Raw genomic sequence first — 26,554 nt, 5'->3', positions numbered from 1 at the left:
GCGGCGCCGCCCGGCTCGCGCCTCCGCCCCCGAGAGCCCAGGCGGGCGGAGTTGCGGGTGAGGGGCGGGATGTTTTGGGGGGCGGGGGTCCCGATGACGGCATCGGAGCGCGCCGCGCGGAGGCTCGGAGGCTGACTGCACCGCGGGGGGGGACTGTGCTCCCACCCAAGCAGGTGGGTGTGGGCCCGGGAGGGGTGGAGGTCGAAGACGGGGCGGGTGGGGGGAGGCGCGCGCTCGCCCCCTCCCCGCGCAGGCCTGGGCCGGGTGGCGGGGCGGGGGGGCCGGCACCTGGGGAGCTCTGACCGAGCACGAGGAACCCCCATCCTTGCGTACCAGCCTCCTGGAGGCCCTTTCCTGGGCGGGCGGGAGCACCCCCTTCCCTAAGTCGGGGGCCTGAGGCCAGCATCCCGGGCCTGGGCGGGAGGAGCGAGCGCCGACGCTGCGAGGGTCGGGTCCGCGTTTGTAATCACTTTTCCAAACTCCGGGAGCTCCTGTCCGGTGCCCGCCTCCTCCAGCGCCCGACCGCACCGGTGGAGTTGTCCGGGCGCCCTCGGCGCGCGGCGCTGGAAGAGCTCAGGGTGCGGGGCGCGCGGAGGAGCCCACTGTATTGCGCGATGGTTCCCGCTGTGTCCCCAGGGCCCGGCACCCGGGAGGGACTGGATGAGTGAGGGAACGAACGAACCGTTACATGTGTTGAGAGTTAGTGACAAATTGAGGGCTGTGGGCCCGGGGGTAGGGGGCGGTGTGGACTGCGATAAGAGGAGAATGGGGACGGGGAAAGTTTTTTGGATGCAGTTTCATCATCACTGTTGGGCAGCTACTAAGCGACCGACCTTGTGCTGGGCGCTGATGATGCAGCACGAAACGGGACCGCAGGGTCCCTGCCTCCCGGCTCCGTCTGCAACAGAGCAGCCAGTGGCTGTGTGTGTGTGTGTGTGTGTGTGTAAGCCCGGGAGAGATGGGAGGGTGTTGCAAGCAGAGAAAGGTGAGCAAAGGTGGGCAAAGGTGGGGTGCAGGATGTTAGTAGACAAGGTAGACAGGGCTGTTAGACTTTTGAATATCAAGGGCAGTGGGGAGCCTCTTTTGGGAGAGTTTAAGCAGGAGAGTAACAGGATTGCTTTTGCAATTTTGAAAGATGCCCCTGGTTGTCCTGGCGGAGGGCACAGGGAGGCGGAGAGCAGTGAGGAAGCTGGTCAAGAGGTCAGTGGCCAGGACCCGGGCTTTGGCCATAGGATGGGGAGAAGCAGGTGAACCTGAGAGATATTTAGGAGATGGAATTGGCAGATCTGGTGGCGGGAACTTGGTCTCGAAGGATCTGACTGTTTTGAAGAAGGTGGGGCGGGGATGTGAGGTGACAAAGGCAGAGATTATGGAGACCCCAGTGGGTACTGGGGAAAGGAGTTCCCTGGTGTGGTGGTAGCAGTAGTGGGGGGGGTGTGTCCTAGGAGATGGGGTTCCAGGGGAAGGGTACAGCTAGAACACGGGAGCCCATGGGACTCAGGTGGTGGAGTTAGGGCCTGTTTTGCCAGTGATGGGGGCCACGAAGGGTTACCTGTAGGACTGAGTCGGCCCTTGCAGTATTTGGGCGCCAGGCTGGTGCAGAGGACGCTCCGAACTTTAATCACCCTCCCTCCCTGCTCTCCAAGGTCAGGAGCCCCAGGATGTGGCTCCAGGTCACCTGCGGGGTGGGTCCAGCCCCTGGGGTACAGGTGCTGATGGGAGGGGCCTCTTGCTCTCTCTCTAGGGCCAGGAGGAGCGCCCCCTCCCCAGCATGGGGCTGGAGAGCCAGAGGCTGCCAGGGGCTGAGGAGGCCCCGGTGAGGGTGGCCCTGAGAGTCCGTCCGCTGCTGCCCAAGGAGCTGCTGCACGGGCACCAGAGCTGCGTGAGGGCGGGGCCTCAGCACAGCCACGTCACCCTTGGGCGAGACCGCCACTTTGGCTTCCACGTGGTGCTGGCTGAGGACGCCGGGCAGGAGGCCGTGTACCGGGCCTGTGTGCAGCCCCTCCTCGAGGCTTTCTTTGAGGGCTTCAATGCCACGGTCTTTGCGTACGGTCAGACAGGCTCCGGGAAGACATACACCATGGGGGAGGCCAGTGTGGGTGAGTGACCCTGCCTGAGGCCCCGGGCCCCGTGCTGAGGGGCCTCGCTGTCGCCGAAACTTCTGCCTTTGCCGTTCCCTGTCGAAGGTGGGAGCGTTGGGGGAAGGAGAGCAGCTTTCCTCCTCAGATCTGCAGCCCACTGGGGGGACCAGCCATGGCAGGAGGCTGACCAGCGGAGGAAGGGAGAGTCCTTGGAGGTGGGGGGCCTTTCGGCTCCAGAAACGAGGTCACACTATGTGGTTCGGGTGATCTCAGCGGGCGGAAAGGGGAGAGAAGTCGGCTTGTCTCTGGAGGTTGTCGGGATGCCTGCCAAGGGTCAGGAATCCGTGTTTGAGTCAGAGTCAGAGTAGTTGGAATGGGGACGGTCCTGGGAGAGCCATGCTTTGGCTGCCGCCTGGTGAGGGAGCAGGCAGTTCAGTGGAGCTCGGGAGCAGACTCTTGGGAGAGATGCTCTGGGCCAGTTGAAGGAACTGCCCCCATTTTCACTGCCCCCATTTCTCTTAGGTTATAAAAGTATCCATGTTTGTCATGCAAAATTAGGAAAATACAGAAGAACACAAGCACAAAAGAAAACATACTTGATAATTGCTTTTCAGCCCTGTTAGCATTCCAATTTCTTTCTCTGAAGAAATTATTTTACCTTTAAAAAATGGGATTATATTATACCCATTCTTTTATATCCTGTTTATTTTTCTTAATAATCTATCATAAATATTTCTCTACATCATTATTGTTCAAGCTAATTATTTATTTATTTATTTTTCAAGCTAATTTTTTAATGGTGGCTTGGCATTCTATGGTGTATATGAGATAATTTATTTAACCACATCCCCTATTGGATCTTAGGACTTTTGAATTTTTTTGAAGTTATTTAGAGTGCTGCTCTGAATAGCCTCTTATTACTCCCTTGGGATAAATTTAGGAGGTCCTTTAGATAACTGAGCCTAGACTGTAGTAATGAGCTCCCCGTCCTGGGGAGTAATCAACCCAAGGGTATCTGCTGATCTAGCAGGGATGTAGTGGAAGGGATGCTTACATCATGAAAGGGGTTGGTGGGACCTTGAGAGGTTGCTTCCAACTCTGAAATTCTATAATTCTGCCTGACCACCCTGGAGCATGGGCTGGCTCAGGCTACCCAGCCATCCTGGCCTCTTCTGTTGCCTTCATGCTGGAGCCCCAGCCTCCAGTTGCTGGCAGGGGCCTTGCGGCCTTGAGCCCTGTCCAGCTGAAGGCATGGTGGCAGGAGGCTCTGTGGTGTGTCCCCAGCGTCCCTGCATGAGGACGAGCAGGGCATCATCCCACGGGCCATGGCTGAAGCCTTCAAGCTTATCGATGAGAATGACCTGCTGGACTGCCTGGTGCATGTGTCCTACCTGGAAGTGTATAAGGAGGAGTTCCGGGACCTGCTGGAGGTGGGCACTGCCAGCCGTGACATCCAGCTTCGGGAGGATGATCGGGGAAATGTTGGTGAGGAACTCCCAGGGCCTCCACTGGCTGGGAGTGGGGCTTCACCTGCTGAGGGGTGGTTCACCCGTCTGGGAGGGGTACCTCCTAACTGGGGAACCCAAGCTCTGGAAGGTTGTGCCTTCCTGTCTCCTGTCTCCCGTGAGTTCAGTATATACTTCTGTACCCAGAGTGCAAGGCATTGAGGTGGGCTTGGGACAAGCTGGAGCCCCGAGGCCCGAGCCAGGATGAACAGGACACGCCACCCCCTACCCCCCGGGTGTCCCGGGCATGGGGAAGGGGCACCTGGGTCAGGAAGAGCCGTAGAGGGCCAGCCCTGCTCTGCCTGCCCTCCTGGCCGCGCAGTCCCGGGCAGCCCCTGGCCCGGGCTCACCGCCTTCCGTGCCCGCAGTGCTGTGTGGTGTGAAGGAGGTGGACGTGGAAGGCCTGGACGAGGTGCTGAGCCTCCTGGAGATGGGCAACGCGGCGCGGCACACGGGGGCCACACACCTCAACCGCCTGTCCAGCCGCTCACACACCGTCTTCACCGTGACCCTGGAGCAGCGGGGGCGCGCCCCCAGCCGTCTGCCCCGACCCCCCGCGGGCCAGCTGCTGGTGTCCAAGTTCCACTTTGTGGACCTGGCGGGCTCGGAGAGGGTGCTCAAGACGGGCAGCACGGGCGAGCGGCTCAAGGAGAGCATCCAGATCAACAGCAGCCTCCTGGCGCTGGGCAACGTCATCAGCGCCCTGGGCGACCCCCAGCGCCGCGGCAGCCACATCCCCTACCGGGACTCCAAGATCACCCGGTGAGGGCCCTGCGGCCGGCGGCCCACGGGAGCAGGGGCCCCTCTCGGGCTGCTGAGCGGGAGGAGGCGAGTAAGGGATGGGTCCCATCTGGCTTCGGGGCGCACCGTCCACCAGTCCGAGGTGCCGGCCCGCGGGGTACGATTCGGGGTCCGGGCGCGCTGGGGCCCCTGACGCCCCCACCTGGCGTCCTCAGGATCCTCAAAGACTCGCTGGGCGGGAACGCCAAGACGGTGATGATCGCCTGCGTCAGCCCCTCCTCCTCCGACTTCGACGAGACCCTCAACACCCTCAACTACGCCAGCCGCGCCCAGAACATCCGCAACCGCGCCACGGTCAACTGGCGGCCCGAAACGGAGCGCGCGCCCGAGGAGGCCGCGGCCGGCGCGCGGGGGCCCCCGCGCCACCGCTCGGAGACGCGCATCATCCACCGCGGCCGGCGCGGCCCCGGCCCCGCCAACGCCCCCGCCGCCGCCGCCGCCGCCGCCCGCCTGGGCGCCGAGTGCGCGCGCTACCGGGCGCGCACCGACGCCGCCTACAGCCTCCTGCGCGAGCTGCAGGCCGAGCCCGGGCTGCCCGGCGCCGCCGCCCGCAAGGTGCGCGACTGGCTGTGCGCCGTCGAGGGCGAGCGCAGCGCCCTGAGCTCCGCCTCCGGGCCCGACAGCGGCATCGAGAGCGCTTCAGCCGAGGAGCAGGCCACGCAGGGGCCCGGCGGGCCAACGGTGGCCAAGGGCCAGGTGTGGCCCCGGGGACGGAGGGAGGGAGGGAGCGGGGAAGGAAGAGGTCTTCATACAGCCAGCCGTGCCCCTGCGCCTTGTCCATCAGCAGAGCACATTGCCGATTCAGAGGCAGTACTGCTGATGACCTCGATCACGTTCCTTACCCTCCCCGAGCCTCAGGGTCTCTATCTGTGAAATGGGGCTAACATTGGGATCTACCTCTGGGCATGTTCTAAGGGCCGAAGGGGTACCAAGTGCCCAGCCCAGCATGCTGCGGAGCCTCAGTAGGTGGTTCCTAATAATAGTGGTGATGTTATTATTAATAAAAGTATGATTAATAATGACAAGAGATGGCGCAAATAGCTTGCAGAGGGGACCACTGGCAGGGTGGGCTCTGGAGCCCCGACTGCTGCCAGGGCTTGCAGCAGTGGCCAGCTGGGCTAGGGGAACCCCTGGCAGGGCAGAGGGAGGGCTGGGGTGTCCCAGAGACAGGCAGGCTTGTCCTGAAGTCTCTCTCCTTGCCCCTTAGGACGAGGAAGGGGCAGTGCAGCTGCTTGCCCTGCAGAGCCAGGTGGCCCGGCTGGAGGAGGAGAACCGAGACTTCCTGGCTGCGCTGGAGGACGCCATGGAGCAGTACAAACTGCAGGTGGGGGGCAGGCTTCCTTGAGGTGAAATTCAGAGAAGAGGGAGTTAGCCAGGGCGGGCTTCTGACAGGGTGGAAAGAGATGGGGGAGGAACAAGTGAGCAAGTGTGGAGGTGAGGAACAGATGGTGCGGGTGGGTGTGCGGGATGGCGATGAGCGGGATGAGAGGTGGGACTGGAGGGGCAGCGGGTCTGGTCCCTGGAGTCAGGCCCTTTTGTCCCAAGGTAACTGGGTCAGCATTGATCCTGGCGCCCTCTGGCGGCTGTGATGGGCATGGAAGTGGCGGACTGACGGAGGGAGGGATAGGACTTAACTGGGTGGGGTGAGTTTGACCCTGAACTAGTGCGGGGGGTGGGGGGGCGGTGCGAGGGCCCAAGGGGTGGTCAGAGGTGTTTGGCCCTTCTCAGTTTTAGCCCAGAGAGGGTGGGGTGGCCTCAGACCTGTTCTTCAGTTTTCTGTCGGCATCCCTGCGCCCTCCCCACCCGCGCCCCGCATCAGCACCAGGCACTTGTCTTCCAGAGCGACCGGCTGCGGGAGCAGCAGCGGGAGATGGCAGAGCTGCGGCTGCGGCTAGAACTGGTGCGGCCCGGCTGGGGGGCCCCAGGGCTCCTGCAGGGCCTGCCTCCCGGGTCCTTTGTGCCCCGGCCTCACACAGCCCCCCTGGGGGGTGCCCACAGCCACGCGCTGGGCATGGTGCCCCCTGCCTGCCTTCCTGGAGATGAAGTTGGCCCCGAGAACTGGGGAGAGGTGAGGAGGTGGTGAGGCTGGGTGTCTGTTGAACTGGACAGCCTTGGGCAGAGCAAGGGCGGTGCGGGGGAATGTGCCCCTCACCCCAGGCTTTCCTGGGACCAGCTGGGAGACGCCCCTTTCCAGTGCCCCTAGAGGAAGGGCCAAAATTTGGGTGACTCTGTAGGGCCACTCAGAAGGATCTGCTGCCATTGGGCATCCCTGGGCTGGCTGCAGATTGTGGAGGTTACAGAGGGGATTCTGGCTTCCGGCACTGGATGGGAAGCTTGCATACCTCCAGAGATGGGGAGCTTATCACCTCTGAGGTTACCCCTTCTGTCTTTGCAAGTTTACTTTCCCATGAGCCCTAATCGCCCTGAGCTTGGCCTCCTACTTGGGACCTTTTGGACAAAGGCTGCTCCTGCATCTTCCTGAAAGCTCTGGGTCATCTCCGCTGTAAAAGCACAGAGGAGAGGGAGGGCGTGAGTTTGGCAGGAGTCTGTTACACACCCACCACTCGGGCAGAGTGTTGTTGGTGAGATAAAGACTTGGGTGCAGATGGCCTGTATACAAAGATAGGGCAGACTGTCACCTGAGGAGTCCCAGGTGCTGGGTGGGGGAGGGAGGGAGCTCCTGCTCCAACTTGGGATGGGCAGGGCGGGGCATGGGGGGCACCAAGACTGGTGATGGGAAATGCCTGGTGGAGGGCGCCCTGGAGCCTTCCTGTCCTGAAGCCCTTGGCACTCCCCTAGGAGGTGACAGATGGCAGAGAGGCTAGAGCCACGGCGGAGGCAGACAGGCCCGGCAGCGGCTCTTCAGCTGCCTCGGACGAGGAGGAGGAGGAGCCCCCCCAGCGGACCCTGCACCTGCGCAGGTGAGTGGGACCAGCTGCCACCCGACAGAAACCACCTCAGGGCCCGGGCTGGGCAGGGGGAGGACCCCGCTGTGGTCTCAGGGTACCCTCACCTCCATTCCCCCGTGCAGTTGGGAAGAACAGATGGGGGCGGGGGGCTTGGGACCCAGAGTTCTCACTGGGGTGAATGTGCTGCAGGGTGGGCCGAGGCTTCCTGGTTCTCAGCCTTCAAGGTGGCCCTCGGTGCCCCCAACAGCCCAGCGCCCCCTAAGCTCAGCCCCCCTGGCCTCAGTTCTTCCAGACTAACACCCTGGGGTTCCATTGGCCCTGAGGGGATAGAAGGCCCAATGGCTTCTCTTCCTTCCTCTGGCTGGGAAGGGTACAGACTCCTGCTTCTGTCTTCCAGAAACGGGATCAGCAAGTGGAGCCAGAGGGTGGGGGCCTGCCCAGGGAGTCCACTCGACAAGAAGGGCCCAGAGCTTCACCTTGAGGAACTGGGTGCAGCCATCCCGGGGCCCAGAGGTGAGCTGGGTCCGGGGTGGAGAGGGCTCTGATCCTCCCCTCCGTGGTCCTGCACTAGCCATCCTGGACAGTCCACACCTCATCCCTGGCTGCCCCTGCCCAGGGCGTGCTTCTTCCCTCCCCCGTCACCTCCTGTTGGGGCAGCGGCCTTGACAGTGGGCTTGTTACAGTCATTGGTGGGAGCAAGGCCCTGGCTCGACCCCGTCAGACCCCCGCTGCCATGGCCTCTGAGTGGCGGCTGGCGCAAGCCCAACAGAAGATCCGAGAACTGGCCATCAACATCCGCATGAAGGAGGAGCTCATTGGCGAGCTGGTCCGCACAGGTGAGGTGGTGGGCTTTCGGGTGGGTCTCCCACCTGAGGGTGGTTAGGAGCAGGGGCCAGATGGTTTAAGTTTGGTAACCAGCTAGCCTCTTGCATCTGTAGGACCTTGAGCAAGTAGGATAGCGCCTCTGTGACTCAGTTTTCTCATCTCTAAAGTGGGGATAGTAATTGTCCCTGTTTTATGGGTTGTTGAAGTGAGTTAATTCAGCTGAAGTAATTAGGCTGGTTCTCAGGAAGCATTACCTATGAGGAGTAGTTGTATTTACTAGTTGTCTGCTGTGTGAGGCGGTGTGGTGCATTCAGACCTCTTGGTCTTAGGGAGCAAACAGTGTCCCCAAATCATGCTCTGTCTACCCCTGGTGATGTGTGTAAAGGGCCTGGGAACGGTTTGAGGTAGTGACCAGCTGAGACTTTTTATTTTAATAGTTACATGTTTGTTACAAAATGCCTGATGAAGAATTTCAAACACACGAGGAGAGACTGGGTCAGTGGGGCCCTCACCCCATTACCCAGATTTAGTGTTACGAGGTTTTCCCCACATTGATCTCTCCCTTTTCTCTTTGCTGTTTTGAAGCAAATCCCCACAAATCTTGTCATTTGGCCCCCACACATTTCGGTATGCCTCTTTCTGGACATTTTAACCAAAATGCTGTGAGCACGTCGAACAAAACTTCCTGTCACCTGGATGCCCAGGGCACGGCCGTCCCCGAAGTTCCTCGGCAGGGTCTGTGGCCCGCTGGTTTGCTGGAACCCAGCTCCACACGTGTCCCACATGCTGTGTGTGCTTGTTAGGCCTCTGAAGTCTCCCTTCTAGCTCCTTCTCAAAGTCCTGTAGAATGTCTCAACCCCCACCCCCTCAACCCCATGTTCTCGGTTTGCCTATTTGCTTCTTCATGTTGTTATTTAACTTGTTCCTCTGTCCTCAGATTTCCTGCAAATGGAAGTTAGTTCTAGAGGCTTAATAATATGCAGGCCCAAGCTCTATATTTGTTAGTATGTATTAGGTAAAACTAAAGCCAATTTAACCCATTAATATCCCTGGATTGCTGTTACTGATAAGGCCCATTTATAAAGCGAGTGATTTAAAAGAAAGTAGATTAACTCATGGTACCTGTGGTACCTTGGCAAAGCCCATGCAGGTGCCCCTGGCTGGCGGGTGACTGGAACCCCTCCCAGGGGTGTGAAGGGATGGTCCTCCTGGGGGAGAGGGGCGGCCTGTGATGAGCCCCCCCACCTTCTTCCAGGGAAGGCGGCCCAGGCCCTGAACCGCCAGCACAGCCAGCATATTCAGGAGCTGGAGCGGGATGCAGAACAGGTGCGGGCTGAGCTGAGTGAAAGCCAGAGACAGCTGCGGGAGCTCGAGGGCAAGGAGCCTCAGGACGCCGGAGAGCGGTCCCAGCTCCAGGAGTTCCGCAAGAGGGTCGCTGCCGCCCAGAGCCAAGTGCAGGTCAGTGTTGGGATCCCGGGGTGGTGGCTGGAGTCCTGGGATCGAGACACGTGGGTCCCAGGGCCCACGTTCACTGGAACCTGTGGATGTTCAGGGCCTTGTGCCCCCAGCTTCTAGCTGGTTTGGCCTCCCGGGGTGAGGCTGGTGTTACACAGAAGTTGGCAGCCTGGGGGGTCAGCTCAGCTTTAAACACGGCAGAGGCAGGGAGGCCTGTCCTGCCTGGAGACCGGTAAGAGGGGAAGGGTGGGCATCGAAAGCAAGGTACCCATTCCTCATGCGACCCTCGCCTCCCAGTTCCCCAGGCACTTACCTCTCCATTCCATCTTCCCTCTGTCTACCCATCCATCCATATGTCTGTCTCATCCATACACCTGTTTATCATTTTGTTGGTTCGTAACCCCCTCTGGAGCTTCCCAGGTATAACCTGAAATGGGTCCCCACACTCGGAGGGAGAAATGGAAGAAAGAGACAGCCACTCCAAGTGGGAAGGTGGCGGGTTTACTGAGCAAGGGAACTTGTCTTGGGTGCCCCTCTTTCTGCAGTGGGCTCTGAGCCATCAGCAGGGGGTCTGATTCACTTGGAAGTGGCTCCTTTGGTGGCTCTCTGGCTACACTGGAGGCAGATGCCCCAGCAACAACATAGGCACGTGTAAGAGAGAATGCAGAATAAGACACTGATTCCAAAATCAGTGACAGCTTTTTCTAAGAGCCCCATGATTCGAACCACTGATTTAATAAGTTCCCGAGGCTGGGGGTTGGATCACTCAGGGCGTTCACTTATGTCCTTATGTGATTTAATAAAGATCATACATTAGCAGACTCATCAGCTGTGAACACACCACATTCTGTTTGGATAATGGCACCCAGGTGCCTCCTTGTGGAGTAATAATGTCTCAGGCCATCCTAGTTTGGAGAATAGCTATTCTCATCAGAGACATTTCAGTGTTCAGTAACAACAGACTTTGTTGGCCATCATCTAAGGCTTGCTGGATGAATTCAGTAAGGGCTTCTCTGTGTGCTGTAACCTCCAGGCCAGTGAAGGGAACCAAGATGGCAGCCACATCTTGGGTGGCTCAATTAAGCATCTGCCTCAGCTCAGGTCATGGTCATGGGTTCTGGAATCGAGCCCTGCGTCAGGCTCTCTGTTCAGCGGGGAGTTTGCTTCTCCCTCTCCCTCGCCCTCTCCCCTCTGCTTGTGCTCTTTCTTGCTCACTGTCTCTCAAATAAATAAAGTCTTTGAGAAAAATAATAATACTGCAATAAACATAGGGGTGCTTGCATCCTTTCGAATTAGTGTTTCCATTTTCTTTGGGTAAATACCGATTACTGGATCATCATATGGTATTTCTATTTTTAATTTTTTGTGGACCCTCCATATTGTGTTCCATAGTGGCTGCACTGATTTGCATTCCCAGCAACAGTTCATGAGGTTTCCTTCCCCAACCCCCCATCCTCACCAACACTTGTTATTTCTTGTCTTTTTAATTCTAGCCAATCTAACAAGCATGAGGTGATCTCTCATTGTGGTTTTGATTTGCATTTCCCTGATGATGAGTGACGTTGAGCATCTTTTCGTGTGTGTTGGCCATCTGGAAGTCTTCTTTGAAGGAATGTCTGTTCATGTCTTCTGCCCATTTTTAATTGGATTATCTTTTGGGGGTTGAGTTGTGTAAGTTCTTCATATATTTTGGATACTCACCCCTTATTGGATATGTCATTTGCAAATATCTTCTCCCATTCTGTAGGTTACCTTTTAGTGTTGTTGATTGTTTCCTTTGCTGGGCAGAAGCTTTTTTTATTTTTGATGTAGTCCCAACAGTTTATTTCTCTTTCTAGTTCCCTTGCCTCAGGAGACCTATCTAGAAAAAAGTTCCTCCAGCCGATGTCAGAGAAGTAACTGCCTGTGCTCCCTTCTAGGATTTTTATGGTTTCAGGCCTCACATTTAGGTCCTTAACCCATTTATTTTTGTGTATGGTATAAGTGAGTGGTCCAGTTTCATTCTTTTACATGTAGCTGTCCAGTTTTCCCAACACCAGTTGTTGAAGAGACTATCTTTTTCCCATTGGATATTCTTCCCTCCTTTGTCAAAAATTAACCCTATAAGTGTAGTTTATTTCTGGGCTTTCTATTCTGTTTTGTTGATCTATGTGTCTTTTTTTTTTTTTTAAGATTTATTTATTTGAGAGAGAGAGAGAGAGTGCATGCCCAAGTGGAAGGGGCAGAGGGAGAGGGAGAGGGAGAGAAATCCTCAAGCAGACTCCTCACTGAGTGCAGAGCCTGTCACGGGGCTTGATCCCAGGACCCTGAGATCATGACCTGAGCCAAAACCAAGAGTCAGACACTCAACCCACGGAGCCACCCAGGCGCCCTGTGTGTCTATGTTTCTGCCAGCACCGTGCTGTTTTGATTACTCCGGCTTCGTAACGTAACATAGAATCTGGGATTGTGATACTGCCAGCTTTTTCATTTCCAAGATTGTTTTGGCTATTTGGGGTCTTTTGGGGTTCCATACACATTTTAGGATTGTTTGTTCTAGCTCTGTGAAAAATTCGGTTGGTATTTTGATAGGGATTGCATTAAATCTATAGATTGCTTTGGGTGGTATGGACATTTTAACAATATTTGTTCATCCAACCCATGAGCATGGACTGTCTTTCCATTTGTGTCATCTTCAATGTCTTTCATCAGTGTTTTATAGTTTTCAGAGTACAAGCCTTTTACCTCTTTTGTTAGGTTTATTCCTAGATGTTTTATTATTTTTGGTGCAATTGTAAATGGAATTGTTTTCCTAATTTCTCTTTCTGCTGCTTCATTATGAGGGTGAAGAACTGCAACAGATTTCTGTACGCCGATTTTGGATCCTACAACTTTACTGAATTCATTTATCAGTTCTAGCGAGGTTTTTTTGGTGGAGTCTTTAGGGTTTTCTATATATAGTATGAGTATGTCATGTGCATACAGTGACAGTTTTACTTCTTTCTTGCCAATTTGGATGTCTTTTATTTCTTTATGTTGTCAGATTGCTGCGGTTAGGACTTCCAGTACTATGTTGAATAAAAGTGGTGACAGTGGACATCCTTGTCTCGCTCCTGACTGTAGGGGGAAAAGCTCTCAGGTTTTCACCGTTGAGTATGACGTTAGCTGTGGGTTTATCATATATGGCCTTGATTATGTTGAGGTTTGTTCCCTCTGAACCTACTTTGTTGAGGGTTTTTATCATGAATGGATGTTGTTAGTCACATGCTTTTTCTGCATCTATTGAAATGATCGTATGGTTTTTATCCTTTCTCTTATTGATGTGATGTAGCACACTGACTGATATGCAAATATGGAGCCACCCCTGCATCCTGGGAATAGATCCCACTTGATCGTGGTGAATGATTTTTTTAATGTTATTGTTGGATTTGGTTTGCTAGTATTTTGTTGAGGATTTTTGCGTCTGTGTTCATCAGAGATATTGGCCTGTAGTTCTCTCTTTTGGTAGTGTCTTTATCTGGTTTTAGTATCATGGTAGTGCCGGCTTCATAGAATGGATTTTCCTTCTATTTTTTGGAATAGTTTGAGAACAATGGGTATTAACTCTTCTTTAAGTGTTTGGTAGAGGGGTGCCTGGGTGGCTCAGTCAGTTAAGCGTCCGACTTTTGATTTTTGGCTCAGGTCATGATCTCAGGGTCCTGGGATCAGGCCCTGTGTTGGGCTCCCCACTCGGTGGGGCTTCTGCTTGACTCCCTCTCCCTCTGCCCCTCACCCTGCTCGTGCTCTCTCTCTCTAAAAGAAAATCTTTAGGGGCGCCTGGGTGGCTCAGTTGGTTAAACGACTGCCTTCAGCTCAGGTCACGATCCTGGAGTCCCAGGATCGAGTCTCTCATCGGGCTCCCTGCTCGGCAGGAAATCTGCTTCTCCCTGTAAACCTCCCCACTCTTGTGTGCTCTCTCTCTCTCTCTCATTCTCGCTCTCTCAAATTAAAAATAAATCTTTAAAAAAAATGTTAAAAAAATAAAATCTTTAAAAATAAATAAATAAACATCTGGTCCTGGACTTTTGTTGGTTGGGGGTTTTTTTTGTTACCAATGCAATTTCATTGCTGATAATCGGTCTGTTCAAATTTTCTATTCCCGGTTCAGTTTTGGGAGGTTATGTTTCTAGGAATTTATCCATTTCTTCTAGGTTGTTCAATTTGTTGGCATATTATTTTTCATAATATTCTCTTACAATCCTTTGTATTTCTGTGCTGTTGGTTATTTCACTTTCATTTCTGATGTTGAGTCCCCCCCCCCTTTTTTTTTAATAGGTTTGGCTAAAGGTTTATCAATTTTGTTGATATTTTCAAGGAACCAGCTCCTGGTTTCATTGATCTGTTCTACTGTTTATTTAGTTTCTATATCACTTATTTCTGCTCTAATCTTTTTTTTTTTTTTTTAAGATTTTATTTACTTATTCATGAGAGAGAGAGAGAGAGAGGCAGAGGGAGAAGCAGACTTCCCGCAGAGCGGGGAGCCTGATGCGGGACTCGATCCCAGGACCCCGGGATCATGACCTGAGCCGAAGGCAGACGCTTAACCATCTGAGCCACCCAGGCGCCCTGTGCTCTTATCTTTATTATTTCCTCCCTTCTGCTGGATTTGGGTTTTGTTTGTTCTTTTTCTAGCTCCTTTAGGTGTAAGGTTAGGTTGTTTGAGATTTTCCTTGCTTCTTGAGGTAGGCTTGTATTGCTACAAATTTCCCTCTTAGAACTGCTTTTGCTGCATCCCAGAGATTTTGGACCATTGTGTTTTCATTTTCATTTGTCTCTGTGTATGTTTTGATTTCCTCTTTGATTTCTTGGTTGACCCATTCATTGTCTAGTAGCATATTTAACCTTCATGTATTTGTGCTCTTTCCAGATTTTTTCTTGCAGTTGATTTCTAGTTTCATAGCGTTGTGGTCAGAAAGGGTACACGGTGTTTGACTTTTATCTTTTTGAATTTGTTGAGATTTGTGTCCTAATATGTGGTCTGTCCTGGAGAATGTTCCATGTGCACTTGAATGTGTATCCTGCTGTTTTAGGATGGAATGTTCTGAATGCATCTGTTGAACCCATTCTGGTCCAGTGTGCCATTCAGAGCCACTGTTTCCTTGTTTATCTTCTGTTTGATCTGTCCATTGATGTAAATGGGGGGGGGTAAAGTCCCCTACTATTTATTGTATTACTATCGATGACTTTCTTTATGTTGGTTATTATCTGCTTTATGGATTTGGGTGCTCCCATGTTGGGTGCATCAATATTTACAATTGTTGGCACCTGGGTGGCTCAGTCGTTAAGCGTCTGCCTTCAGCTCAGGTCATGATCCCAGCGTCCTGGGATCGAGCCCCACATCAGGCTCTCTGCTCCGCGGGACGCCTGCTCCTCCCTCCCCCACTCCCCCTGCTTGTGTTCCCTCTCTCGCTGTGTCTCTCTCTGTCAAATAAATAAAATCTTTAAAAAAAAAAAATATTTACAATTGTTATATCTACTTGTTGGATTGTCCCCTTGATGATTATATAGTGTCCTTCCTTGTTCTTGTTACAGTCTTTGTTTTAAAGTCTATTTTGTCCCATTATCAGTATTGCTACCCTGGCTGTCTTTTCACATCCATTTGCGTGATAAATGGTCTCCATCCCCTCACTTTGGATCTGTAGTTGTCTTTTGGTCTGAAATGAGTCTCTTGTAGGCAGCATATAGATGGGTCTTATTTTTTTATCCTGTCACCTATATCTTTTGATTGGAGCAGTTAGTCCATTTACGTTCAAAGTAATTATTGATAGGTATGTACTTACTGCCATTTTGTTACTTGTTTGATGGTTGTTTTTTGTAGTTCCTCTTGGTTCCTTTATTCTCTTGCTTCTTCTCTCATGGTTTGCTGGCTTTCTTTAATGACATATTTGGATTCCTTCCTCTTTATTTTTAGCATATCTATTACTGGTTTTTGATTTGCGGTTACCAATACATTTGTGTATAATATTTTCTGCCTGTAGCGGTCTATCTTCAGTTGATGGTGGGTTGAGTTTGAACCCATTCTTTACTCCTCTTCCCTCCACGTTTTAGGTATATGGTTTCATACTTTACATCCTTTTGAGAGTCCCTTCACTGATTTTTACAGATGAAGTTATTTTTACTGCTTTTGTGTTTGTTACTTTTCTTACTCTTACTTATGGTCTTTTGTTTCCACTCAGAGCCACCTTCAGCATTTCTTGCAAGGCTGGTTTAGTGGTCATGAACTCCTTTAGCTTTTGTTTGGGAAATTCTTTATGTCTCCTATTTTAGGAGGCCACTTTCTTCTGATCTGCTAAGTTTCTGCTGAAAAATCTGTTGATAGCCTTATGGGGTTTCCCTTGTATGTAACTATTTTAACTGCTTTTATTTTTATTTTATTTTTTTAAGATTTTATTTATTTGAGAGAGAGCGTGAGCAAGTGAGAGCGAGAGAGAACACGAGTGGGGGGAGAGGCAGAGGGAGAAGCAGGCTCTGCTGAGCAGGGAGCCAGATGCGGGGCTTGATCCTAGGACTCAGGGACCACAACCTGAGCCGAAGGCGGATGCTTAAATGACTGAGCCACCTAGGTGCTCCTCTTAACTGCTTTTAAAATTCTCTCTTTATCACTACTTTTTGCCATTTTAATTACTAGGTGTCTTGGTGTGGGCCTCCTTGGGTTGATTTTGTTGGGGGGGTCTCTGTGCCTCCTGGATCTGGATATCTGTTTCCTCACCCAAAACAAGGACGTTTTCAGCTGTTATTTCTTGAAATAAAATTTTTGCCCTCTTTTCTCCATCTTCTTCTAGGATCCTTATAAGGCAAATGTTATTACACTGGATGGAGTTGCTGAGTTCCCTGAGCCTATTCTCATTTTGCATTTTTTTTTCTCTCACCCACTCACCTTGATTACTTTCCATTACTCTGTCCTCATCCATTCTTCTTCTTCTAGTTTATTTATTCCCTCTAGTGTCTTTTCAATTTCATTTAATCTGTTCTTCTCTGACTGGTTCTTTTTTAATCTCTTTGTTAAGGGCCTCACTGATGTCTTTCAGTCTTTTCTCAAGTCCAGTGAGTATCTTTATGACCATTACTTTAAATTCTCTATCAGGCAGATTACTTATCTCTGTTTCACTTTGGTCTTTTGCTGTGATTTTGTCCTGTTCTTACATTTGGGACATATTCCTCTGTCTCTTCATTTTGTCTAACTCCGTGTCTGTTCCTGTGTCTTCAGAAAGTCAGCTACAGCTCCCACTCTTGAAAGTAGTGGTCTTCCGAGGAAGAGGTCCTATAGTGCCCTGCCTCGCAGGGTCCCCTCTTCCCCAGAACCTGGCGTTTCCAAAATCTCTCGTGTGTGTGTTGCAGGCACCCTAATGTTGTGGCTGAGCCACTTCTTCCACCAGGCCAGTCGTCTGTAGTGGCCCTCTTTGCCCGTCGTGGGCAGGGTTCAGTGCTGGTGGCTGTAGGGGCCATTCTGGGACCGCCCTGGGTTTGAGCTGAGTCAGACGAGGCATTTGCCAGAGCTGTGGCAGCACCGAAGTGCAGGCCCTTTCCCTTTGTTTTCCTCCGAGAAGCTTTCGTTGGTGCGTGCAGCCTGTAGTCAAACCAGATGTCTGCCCGCAGCCCACTGCTGGGGCCGCAGTCTGACTGGTGTGTGTGGTTATATGTCCCTCTCCCCGGGGCAAGAGTCACTTTGGAGCGGTGCTGGCTCCTCTCAGGGCTGTTTGCACACCGCCATGCCTGTGGCCCGCGTTTGGATGGGCTCCTGCCAAGAGTGGATTGGAGGGGGCCGAGATGCAAAACGCACAGGGGCCGGGCATCCAGTTTTAGCAAGGCTTGTGGGCTGGTCCTCTTGTGAGAGGGAACCTGCCGCCATGTCTGGACTGACCACAGGGTGGGAAGAGGCAGATCTGTAACGCATGGGGCACAGAGTGTTTGCAAGGTTTGCGCCCTTCTTCCGGGGGAGGAATCCTGTCTCGCTGGGACTCAGGCAGGCCTGACTGCAGGGGGCAGATCCGCTTGAGCACGGTGGGATGGGACGGGGCTCAGTGTACAGAAGTTAAGTAGTGAATGTTGGTGCGGCCTGGTTCCTGCAAGTGGCCGAGGATTGATGCTGGGGGACAGAAGAGGGAGAGGGTGCCTTCCAGCTCCTTTGTTCCTGGAGGAGTCTCCCAGTGACATCTGTCCCTCCAGAACGCCTGAGGTTAGTGACTTACACTCCCTCCCGTATGCGCCAGGCATTTTTCAAACTCCGGCTTCTGTGCTGTATCTCCTTGGCTCATGTGTCGGGCCGTCTCCTTAAGGGTGGGGACTCGGCTTCCTGTCGCCCTCAGGGCTCTCCCGGAGCTGAGCCTGCTGAGTTTTATAGTTGGCTAGTTGCTGGTTGTAAGAAATTTGGCCCCTCTGGTTTTTAAAGCCAAATGCTATGGTGATCGTCTCCCATGCGGGCTCCCTGGTGTGAGGGTCTGTTTCTCTCCCGTCTCCACTTCCTTGGCATCCGTCCTCCTGCGGACAGACCTGTGGTCCAGTTAGCTCCCCACGGCTCTGCCCTCCCCGCCCTCTTCAATGTGCCTCTTCTCTACGTTTCGTTGTAGAGTTTGTTCTGCCATTCTTGGACCGTTTTCTGGGTTGTTTGCACCGATGTGACTGTTATCTACTTGTACCCTGGGATGAGGTGAACCTAGCGTCCTCCTACTCCCCCGTCTTCCCCCATCCCTCCTGCAACTTTCTGTATCCATTCAGCTTTCGTTGTAGCGCTCTTGCCACGAATCACTGCCCACTCACATGGCTGAAGCTTCTACTGATACTCTTCATCTTCTGGAGTTTGTGGCCTGGACTTGGGGCAAGGAAACTGCGACAGCAATTTGCAAAAGGTCTCCCCCCACTTTTCTCTTTAGTCTCTGTGGGCAGCGCTTTGGTTATCTCCCCGGGTGTTTGTATTTGGAAGACATGATGAGATTTACAAACTTAAGGGACAGAGAAAGCATGCAAGTGTTCCTCTTGAAGTTTTGGGGTAGCTGCTCTTTATATTTTTCCTTTGTGGGGGCGCCTGGGTGGCTCAGTCAGTGAAGCTCTGCCTTCAGCTCTGGTCACGATCCTGGGGTCCTGGGATCGAGCCCCGTAAGGAGCCTGCTTCTCCCTCTCCCTCTGCCTGCCACTCCCCCTGCTTGTACGCTTTCTCTGTCAAATAGATAAATAAAATCTTTAAAAAAAAAATAAATTTTTTCCTTTGTGTCAGGGGTCAGAGTCATGGGCCACTTTATCTGCTTCCTCATCAATTACCACAACACCCTCCTCTTTGTTCTGATCGCCTTCTTAGAGATTCCATCTCTTAGCGTCTGAACCAGGCTTCGTTGATCGGAGGTGTCTTGTGCCCTCATCCTCATAGCTTGCTTCTTACTCTGCCTTCCCACCTTGTCCGCCAGCCCGGAAGGCAGCAGACTGGGGGACATTCCCACGTCCGTCTCTAATCTCAGCTCTTTAACTCAAGCCACGGCCTCTAGCTGGGCCTCGGTGGCCACATGAACTGCCCACAGTCGAAGCCAGCCCAGCGCGCACCCTTGTCTTCCGCTTCTTTGCCGCAGCCCACAGTCCCCTAAATGAGCCAGCATTTTCAGGGCGCCCCCATACTCACGCGGCCATCCATAAGCATCTGAGCTAGGGACCGCCCCTCTGCACACAGAGGTCGGTGGCCTGCTCAGGACTTCCCCTGATGCCTTTTGCCCCGAGGCCCATTTCTTCAGTGGTAATCTCCTTGGGAGCTTCCCGGATGTGATCTTAAATCGGTCCCCGCACATGGAGGGTGGGGAGAGACCAAAGAGGCAGCCACTCCAGGTCGGAAGGTGGCAGGTTTAATAAGCAAAGGGAATTTATTGACAAAGCTTGTCTTGGGCGGAGCCCTGTGCCCACCTGCTACATCTTAAAAGTTTACCAAGAGGCCTTAACTGGGTTCAGTCTTAGGAACCATGCACTGTTCTCAGCTCCACATCACTGTCTCAAGGTCGTGTCCTTGCAGCCCCTTCTGGGAGTGGGAAAGGCAAGCGGAACCCACATTCCGAGGACGGGGGAGGGGGGCAGGCGCCTCTGATCATCCGGGTCCTGCTCCTGGGTCAACCAGTGATCACATCTTTCGATGACCTTCCCCAACACATTTGGTCACAGTTGATGTGACCCCACTGTTCATCCATCCATCCATTTGTCTTTCTATTGCCTTTTATTGATCCATGCATTCATTATCTGTTCATCCTGTTTTTTTACCCTTCTATGATCCCATCCATCCGTCTGTCCACCCACCCTTCCATCCATCCATCTTTACAGCTGTCCATCCCTCATTCCTTCCTTCTCTCCGTTCAGGCGTCCGAGAGACATTTCAGTAGAATGATGGAGACTGTGGGTTCTGCAACCCGACTGGGCATGAATCCCAGCCCTGCCGTTTACTAGCTGTGTGTCCTTGGTCAAGTTTCCCGACCTGTCGGTGCCTCAGTTTCCTCATCTGTAAAGTGGGGATAGCGATAACCCTGTTTTTCTGTAGAAAGGTCGCGATCACTTGATACTGAGCACTTGCTGGGTGCCTGGTACGTAGTAACTGTCAGACTGGCCTCCATCACGAGTCTTCTGAGGTCACTGGTCCATGACCCCCTGGACTTCTGTGTCCGCCTCTGTCCGCCCCTCTGTCCACTCCCCGTCCTTTGGTCCTGCCCCCGCTGGTTGGCTGTCGGGCATGCTGGCGGCGTCCCAGCGGAGGCTGTGTCGGTCCAGGTGCTAAAGGAGAAGAAGCAGGCGACGGAGCGGCTGGCGTCGCTGTCGGCCCAGAGCGAGAAGCGGCTGCGGGAGCTCGAGCGGCACGTGCAGCTCATGCGACAGCAGCAGGGGCAGCTGCAGAGGCGGCTTCGCGAGGAGACGGAGCAGAAGCGGCGCCTGGAGACGGAGATGAACAAGCGGCAGCACCGGGTCCAGGTCGGGCTTGTGGGGGGAGGCGCGGGCGCCGGGGAGGGGAATGGCCGTGGGGGGAGGGGCAGCAGGCTGCATCTCGGTCCCCGCCCCCCCCCCCCCCCCCCGGGGCTGTGTGACCGCCTAGGCCGGTCGCTTGGCCTCCCCGGGTGTGTTTGGCCTGGAAGGGAGCAGGGCCGTGGGCACCGCGAGGCTCGGGGGGCGAGCCCGTCTCCACGGGGGCTTCGGGCGGCCCGGGCAGCCCCTGGAGAGAGCCGGCGCGCCCCCGCGGCCCCGCCGCCGAGCCGCTCGCCTGCTGCATCCCCAGGAGCTGGAGCGGAGGCACGAGCAGCAGCAGAAGATCCTGAAGATCAAGACGGAGGAGATCGCAGCGTTCCAGAGGAAGCGGCGCAGCGGCAGCAACGGCTCTGTGGTCAGCCTGGAGCAGCAGCAGGTGCGCCTGCGCCCCCGGGAGCGCCCGCCGGCGCCCTTCTCCCCGCCCCCCCCCCCCCCAGCCCTGGGCGGCGGCCCCTTGGGCCCCGGGGCAGGAGCTGAGTTCCGTCCCCGCCTCCCCCTCCCTCCGCTAGAAGATCGAGGAGCAGAAGAAGTGGCTGGATCAGGAGATGGAGAAGGTCCTGCAGCAGCGGCGGGCCCTGGAGGAGCTGGGGGAGGAGCTGCACAAGCGGGAGGCCATCCTGGCCAAGAAGGAGGCCCTGCTGCAGGAGAAGACGGGGCTGGAGAGCAAGCGCCTGCGGTCCAGCCAGGTGAGGCCCCCCGCATGCGGGAGGGGGGCCCCCGCAGCCTCCTTCGCGTCAGCCCTGTGCGGGCGGGGCCTGCTCCCTCCCCGACCCCTGGCGGTGCCGCCCCCAGGCCCTCAGCGAGGACATCGTGCGAGTGTCCAGCCGGCTGGAGCACCTGGAGAAGGAGCTGTCGGAGAAGAGCGGGCAGCTGCGGCAGGGCAGCGCCCAGAGCCAGCAGCGGCTGCGCGGGGAGATCGACGCCCTGCGCCAGGAGAAGGACTCACTGCTGAAGCAGCGCCTGGACATCGACGGCAAGCTGAGGCGAGGCAGCCTGCTGTCGCCCGAGGTGAGCCCTGCCGCTTCCCGAATGTGCTTTTCCCGCCCGTGAGACCCAGAGAAGGGGCTGGCGGCCAGGGACATGCTGGCCTGGCCCTGCCGCGGGCTCTGGCCCCCGTGGCTGGGACACCCGGGCTGGGGCCTCGAGGGGCCTGCCCAGGGGGGGGCGGGGCGCCCCCCCCCCCCCCCCCCCCCCCGCGTCCTGCACGGTGTCAGCCCGCGTGTCCCACGCCTGGGCCCCCCAGGTGGGAGTGAGTGTCAGCAGCACATCCCCGCACCCCGTGGCCAGTCCCAAGCAGCAGGGAGAGCCTCGTTGAAGTCACCTCACCCCCGCAGATCCTCCGTGGCCTCCGTGGCCTCTGTGGCCTCTGTGGCAATCCCGCCATGCCTTCCCTTTGGCATAGAGTGTTCTGTGCTCCCTGCCGTAGATCACGGGAGAGGCGCTGCCGAAAGCAGCCTCTCAGAGCCCTGGCCTCCTGCTGGGGTCGGGGCTGTGATGGAAATTGCCTGTCCCCTGTCATAGCGGGCAGGGACCCTGCTCCTGACGTGCTGACTGCCTGCTCAGGACGAGGGGACACGATGTCTCCCTCGTGGCCGAGGGCTGGCCCTGTCTGCCCGGGGCTGTCGTTCCGGGAGTGGGCGCGGGAAGCCGGGCCTCCCCGTCCACATGTGCCCGTGGCCCGCAGGAGGAACGGACGCTGTTCCAGCTGGACGAGGCCATCGAGGCCCTGGATGCGGCCATCGAGTACAAGAATGAGGCCATCACGTGCCGCCAGCGGGTGCTGCGGGCTTCGGCCTCCTTGCTGTCCCAGTGTGAGATGAACCTCATGGCCAAGCTCAGCTACCTCTCGTCCTCGGAGACCAGAGCCCTACTCTGCAAGTATTTTGACAAGGTGGGTCAGTGGCTCCCAGGCCCCTGGCCGCCGCCTTCTGGCACTTGCCGGGGGTGGGGGTCCTTTTGGCAGCTGCAGAGAAGGCCCTGTTTCCCCCCAGGTGCGGGGACAGAATCGGGGCTAACTCCAGTCTCCAGGGCTGCCCCAGACTCTCCTTTTTAAAAACCTTTCTTAGTGAAAGTAAGCCCCGGGCGCCTGGGTGGCTCAGTTGGTTAAGCGACTGCCTTCGGCTCAGGTCATGATCCTGGAGTCCCTGGATCGAGTCCCACATCGGGCTCCCTGCTCAGCAGGGAGTCTGCTTCTCCCTCTGACCCTACCCCCTCTCATGTGCTCTCTCCCTCTCTCTCATTCTCTCTGGCTCAAATAAATAAATAAAATCTTTAAAAAAAAATAAAAAAGAAAGAAAGTAAGCCCCAGTCCTCTCCCCACCCCTTTCCCCTGGTCGATTGGCCCCTTCGGTGTCCCCAGGTCAGTGGTTCTCAACAGGAGGGTTTTGCCCCCAGGGGACATGTGGCCATGTCTGGAGCCGCTTCTGGTCCTCACCGCAGCAGGGGTGGAGACCAGGGATGCCGCTAGGCCTCCTACAACACACCGGACAGGCCCCCCCCCCCCCCATTCTCTGCCTGCAATGTCCGTAGCGCCAAGGCTGAGAAATCCTGCCCACGGTGACATCCCACCGCTCGAGGCAGGGACAGGACGGAAGCTTCGTCTTGAGAGCGTACTCTCGTCACTGGGAAATCACTGCCTGGCACACCGTCGAGGAGTCTGAGGCCCAGTCTCGGCTCAGCAGGGCCCCCTGGTGATTTCCCAGTGACATGGGCCGCGGGGCAGTGGTGGCACGTTTGCCGGGCCCCTGCTGCCCCGCTCGGGGACGAGCTGGGGCGCTGAGCGTGTCTGGGTTTGGGACAGGCCGTGGCGCTCCGAGAGGAGCAGCACCAGCAGCAGATTGCCTTCTCCGAGCTGGAGATGCAGCTGGAGGAGCAGCAGAGGCTGGTCTGCTGGCTGGAGGCGGCGCTGGAGCGGCAGCGCCTGGAGACCGACCGCCAGCTGACGCTGCAGCAGAAGGAGCACGAGCAGAACGTGCAGCTGCTGCTCCAGCAGAGCCGGGGTGAGCGCCCCGCCCCGCCCCGCCGCGCGCCCCGCCCCGCCCCCGCCGCGCGCCCCGCCCCGCCCCGCGCCCCCTCACCCCCTGGCCCTGGGTCTGTCCCCTCCAGATCACCTCGGTGAGGGGTTAGCAGACAGCAAGAGGCAATATGAGAGCCGGATCCAAGCTCTGGAGAAGGAGCTGGGCCGCCACATGTGGCTGAACCAGGAACTGAAGCAGAAGCTCAGTAGTTGGAGCGCTGCCGGCCCGGGCAGGGGTAATTCTCCCCGAAACCAGCGAGCCAGCCCCCCGCGTTCCCCGCTTTGCAGTGTCAGGCTTCGGCCGTGGGGGAGGCTTAGGAACCACGCTAACCAGCTCTTCCCGGGGCGGCTCACACGTGGCCCACGGTGCAGGGGGGCTGGGAAGCCTCCGTGTCTGACCACAGAGCCCTTTCAGTGACAGGTGTGGAGAAGAGGACCTTGTGCCTGGAGAACAGGCCACCCCCGGGAAACGAAGAGGAGCCCCCGGCCGCACCCGAGCTTCTCTGGCAGCAGGCCCTCCCGGATGGCGCCCCCCGCGCCCGGGACGAGGTGCGGGACTTGGTCCGGGCCCCGCTCCCGCTGACGTGGAAACGCTCAAGCCTGTGCGGTGAGGAGCAGGGCCCGGCCGAGGAGGCGCGGCTGCGGGAGGCCGCTGAGCCCCTGGCAGGGCGGGTGCAACCCGGAGGTGAGGTGGGTCTGCCCTGGAACTTCGGGCCCCTGGCCAAGGCCCGGCGGGACCTGCGCAGAGCCAGCCCGGGGATGATTGACGTCAGGAAAAACCCCCTGTAGGCTCGCGGGCAGAGCCTGTCCTGGGGGACCCTCCGAGCCTGCTGCACGGTCCAGCCGCGTGCCTTCGCTTCTGGGAAGGACGGTCTTTACTTCCCACCGCAGATCCAGGTCCCGATCTTTACCCAGTTGGAGTCAACAAATTCGGGCTACAGCCCAAATGAATTGGGACTCAGTTTTTTTTAAATATGCAGACTCCTGCTTATTTCTTTTGAGCTACGGTACCACCTTGCCGTCTTTTGGCTTGAGAGTTTGCAAAAGGCAGTTCTGGTTTCAAGCCTGCGTGTGTGCCCGGCGTTCTGGGGTTCAGCCAGTGCTGGACCCAGAACACTCAGTGGCAACAGGGTTGGGTTTTAAATGGTCTTATGTTTATGGTGGGAACGGGGAAGTTTTGCCTATTTTTAGAATTTTGTAAAACCATTTTATAATAAATGAGACTCTCTGAAGGGAGGAGTTCTGACTTGGTTTGATCTACAAGATAAGAGAATTCCATCTGAGAACACGACAGGCTTGCAAGCTTTTCAGGCTCCCAGTAGGCCACTCTGCGCACCCCCCCCCCCAAACAGCTGCATCTCCCCGAGCACAGTGAGGACAGGGCCGGGCCAGGTTTCAGGGCTGACTCGGAGACGCAGAACCAGGAACCACTAGAGCTCGGCCAGAGTGAGTCAACGTGAGGCCTCCAGGTCTAAACAGAAAGGCACTGAATGCTGTGCAGCCCGAGAGGATTTTATTATGACGTGGGGAAGGTAAGAAATTGATTCTGCTGTTGGCCGCAGCCTTCAGCTTTGTGAGGGGCCCCTGAGGAGCCCTTTCTCCCACTGGGACTGGCCTTGGTCTCTCAGAGGCGGGGGCCGAAGGGGAGCCTGCTCTTACAATTCCTTGTCTGCCTCCCCAGCTGAGTCAGAGCACCCGCCTCACCACCTCCCTAACAAGGGGCAGGGCTGGGAGGAAGGCACCCCCGGAGGGGGATTAAACCCCCTAAGGGACTCTTGTGGGAATCGGAGGGCTGACACAGTAGAGGACTGGGACCAGGCCCCCAGTACCTGGGGAGAGGTCAAAGGTTTTTTTGGAGAACTTATCTTTTGAGCTTCCTTGGTTTCCAGGGAGCCCTCCAGGGTGACGTAGGACAGCTTAGTTAGGCCCTGGCTCAGATGAACTGAGTTTCTGGGGTCAGAAGTCCTCTGTGCCAGGAGCCTGGAATTCCTGACACGTCCAGAGGAAACTGCTCTCAGAGCACTTCGTCTGGCCTGGGAAGGCAGTGGCTCTGGCCAAGCTCAGTAGTGTGTGGAGGTTTAGGTCCCCCTACCAGTGCCAGCCTAACTAGCTCAGGAGTTTCTTCCGTGTGTAAGTCCTGCTGATGGGGCGTCTCCTGGAGAATGCTCGGCTGAAAGGAGATTCTTCGGCCGTGGGGGGAACGACCTCCATCTCCTCATCTAGAAGAAGGCAGAGGGAGCATGCAGGAAGTGAGGACGGAACAGAAGAGAAGGGGGCTTGAACGGGACAGAGGTCCCCATGCAGGCAGTGCCTGCCGGTTTGCGTGCTGCGCTTCTTTCCAGGCTCCCCACCCTCACGTCAGCGCAGGGCTGGCGGCGGTTTGGAAAAGCCAAGTCCTGCGGTCTGAATTCCCTCAGCTGGATTGTGCATTCTGCTGTTTTGCGTGATTTATATCCTGGTCTCGGGGGAAGGGAATCACCGGAGGCTCCGGCCTCCTGGATTCCCCTTCAGTTCTAGATGTTTCTAACGCAGTGCACTGAGCACCCGCAAGCCGGTCCCTTTCCCGGGTGGGGTCGAGGAAAGGGACCCCTCAAGCCTGAAGGCCGATCCCAGCAGCCAGTCCCTAATCCTAACGCGTGTACGGAAGCGCAGGGGTGTAACCCCCCCAGGGGGAGAGGGGCGGACTGCCACCGTGCCGCCGGACACATGCTCCTCAGGTACCAGTGACTACACCACACGGTAGGTCCCCCTCTGTCACTGCTTCCAGAAACTGCTTCATGACACAGGGGAGTGCTAGTGTGGTTTCTCTGGGAAGAGCACAGGACACCGGAGGGACAAAGTCCGCTGTCCTGGATCGGGCATGCCTTCCGACTCTGCCATCCCACCGCCTGGCCACCCTGAGCGAGCTCTGGGGAGTCACCCGAAGGACCCAAGTTTGGTCCGCCTAAGTCTCCAGGACCTTCA

At 55.9% G+C, this 26,554-nt stretch overlaps 2 protein-coding genes across 3 annotated transcripts in view; one reads left to right on the top strand and one right to left on the bottom strand.

Annotated features, from left to right (window-relative positions):
• The first annotated feature begins 58 nt into the window (after nucleotides 1-58).
• KIF7 (kinesin family member 7) lies at nucleotides 59-25,525 on the top strand. Of its 2 annotated transcripts, XM_035024120.1 has the most exons (19): nucleotides 59-173; nucleotides 1,745-2,099; nucleotides 3,366-3,566; nucleotides 3,955-4,348; nucleotides 4,543-5,083; nucleotides 5,595-5,711; nucleotides 6,228-6,455; nucleotides 7,187-7,308; nucleotides 7,694-7,809; nucleotides 7,980-8,132; nucleotides 9,377-9,579; nucleotides 20,326-20,523; nucleotides 20,825-20,950; nucleotides 21,084-21,260; nucleotides 21,367-21,582; nucleotides 22,259-22,465; nucleotides 23,375-23,573; nucleotides 23,680-23,826; nucleotides 24,006-25,525. In XM_035024120.1, exons 2-19 carry the CDS (start codon nucleotides 1,772-1,774, stop codon nucleotides 24,377-24,379), a joined length of 4,047 nt encoding a protein of 1,348 aa, XP_034880011.1. In that variant the 5' UTR covers nucleotides 59-173; nucleotides 1,745-1,771; the 3' UTR covers nucleotides 24,380-25,525. The 2 variants fall into 2 exon arrangements, with proteins under 2 accessions (XP_034880011.1, XP_034880013.1); XM_035024122.1 differs by lacking the exon at nucleotides 1,745-2,099.
• TICRR (TOPBP1 interacting checkpoint and replication regulator) overlaps nucleotides 25,525-26,554 on the bottom strand; it is a 44,246-nt gene continuing 43,216 nt past the window's right edge. Inside the window, exon 22 of the mRNA XM_035024123.1 lies at nucleotides 25,525-25,809. Coding sequence (XP_034880014.1) covers nucleotides 25,697-25,809 — 113 coding nt within the window. The 3' untranslated portion in view covers nucleotides 25,525-25,696. The remainder of the gene's footprint in view (nucleotides 25,810-26,554) is intronic.

This window comes from Mirounga leonina, unplaced genomic scaffold (genome assembly GCF_011800145.1).
Source record: "Mirounga leonina isolate KUSES-001 unplaced genomic scaffold, KU_Mleo_1.0 Mir_178, whole genome shotgun sequence".
Taxonomy (NCBI): Eukaryota; Metazoa; Chordata; class Mammalia; order Carnivora; family Phocidae; genus Mirounga; species Mirounga leonina.
Note: the sequence above shows the minus strand (reverse complement) of the source record. Positions and strands in the feature narration are given on the sequence as shown.

Bases quoted from the DNA above. Each gene is read 5' to 3' on its own strand.
- KIF7 (XM_035024120.1), top strand. From the start codon at position 1,772: ATGGGGCTGGAGAGCCAGAGGCTGCCAGGGGCTGAGGAGGCCCCGGTG. The intron at 6,456-7,186 runs GTGAGGAGGTGG...GCACTCCCCTAG, and splicing joins GCCCCGAGAACTGGGGAGAG to GAGGTGACAGATGGCAGAGA. The intron at 7,309-7,693 runs GTGAGTGGGACC...TCTGTCTTCCAG, and splicing joins CGGACCCTGCACCTGCGCAG to AAACGGGATCAGCAAGTGGA.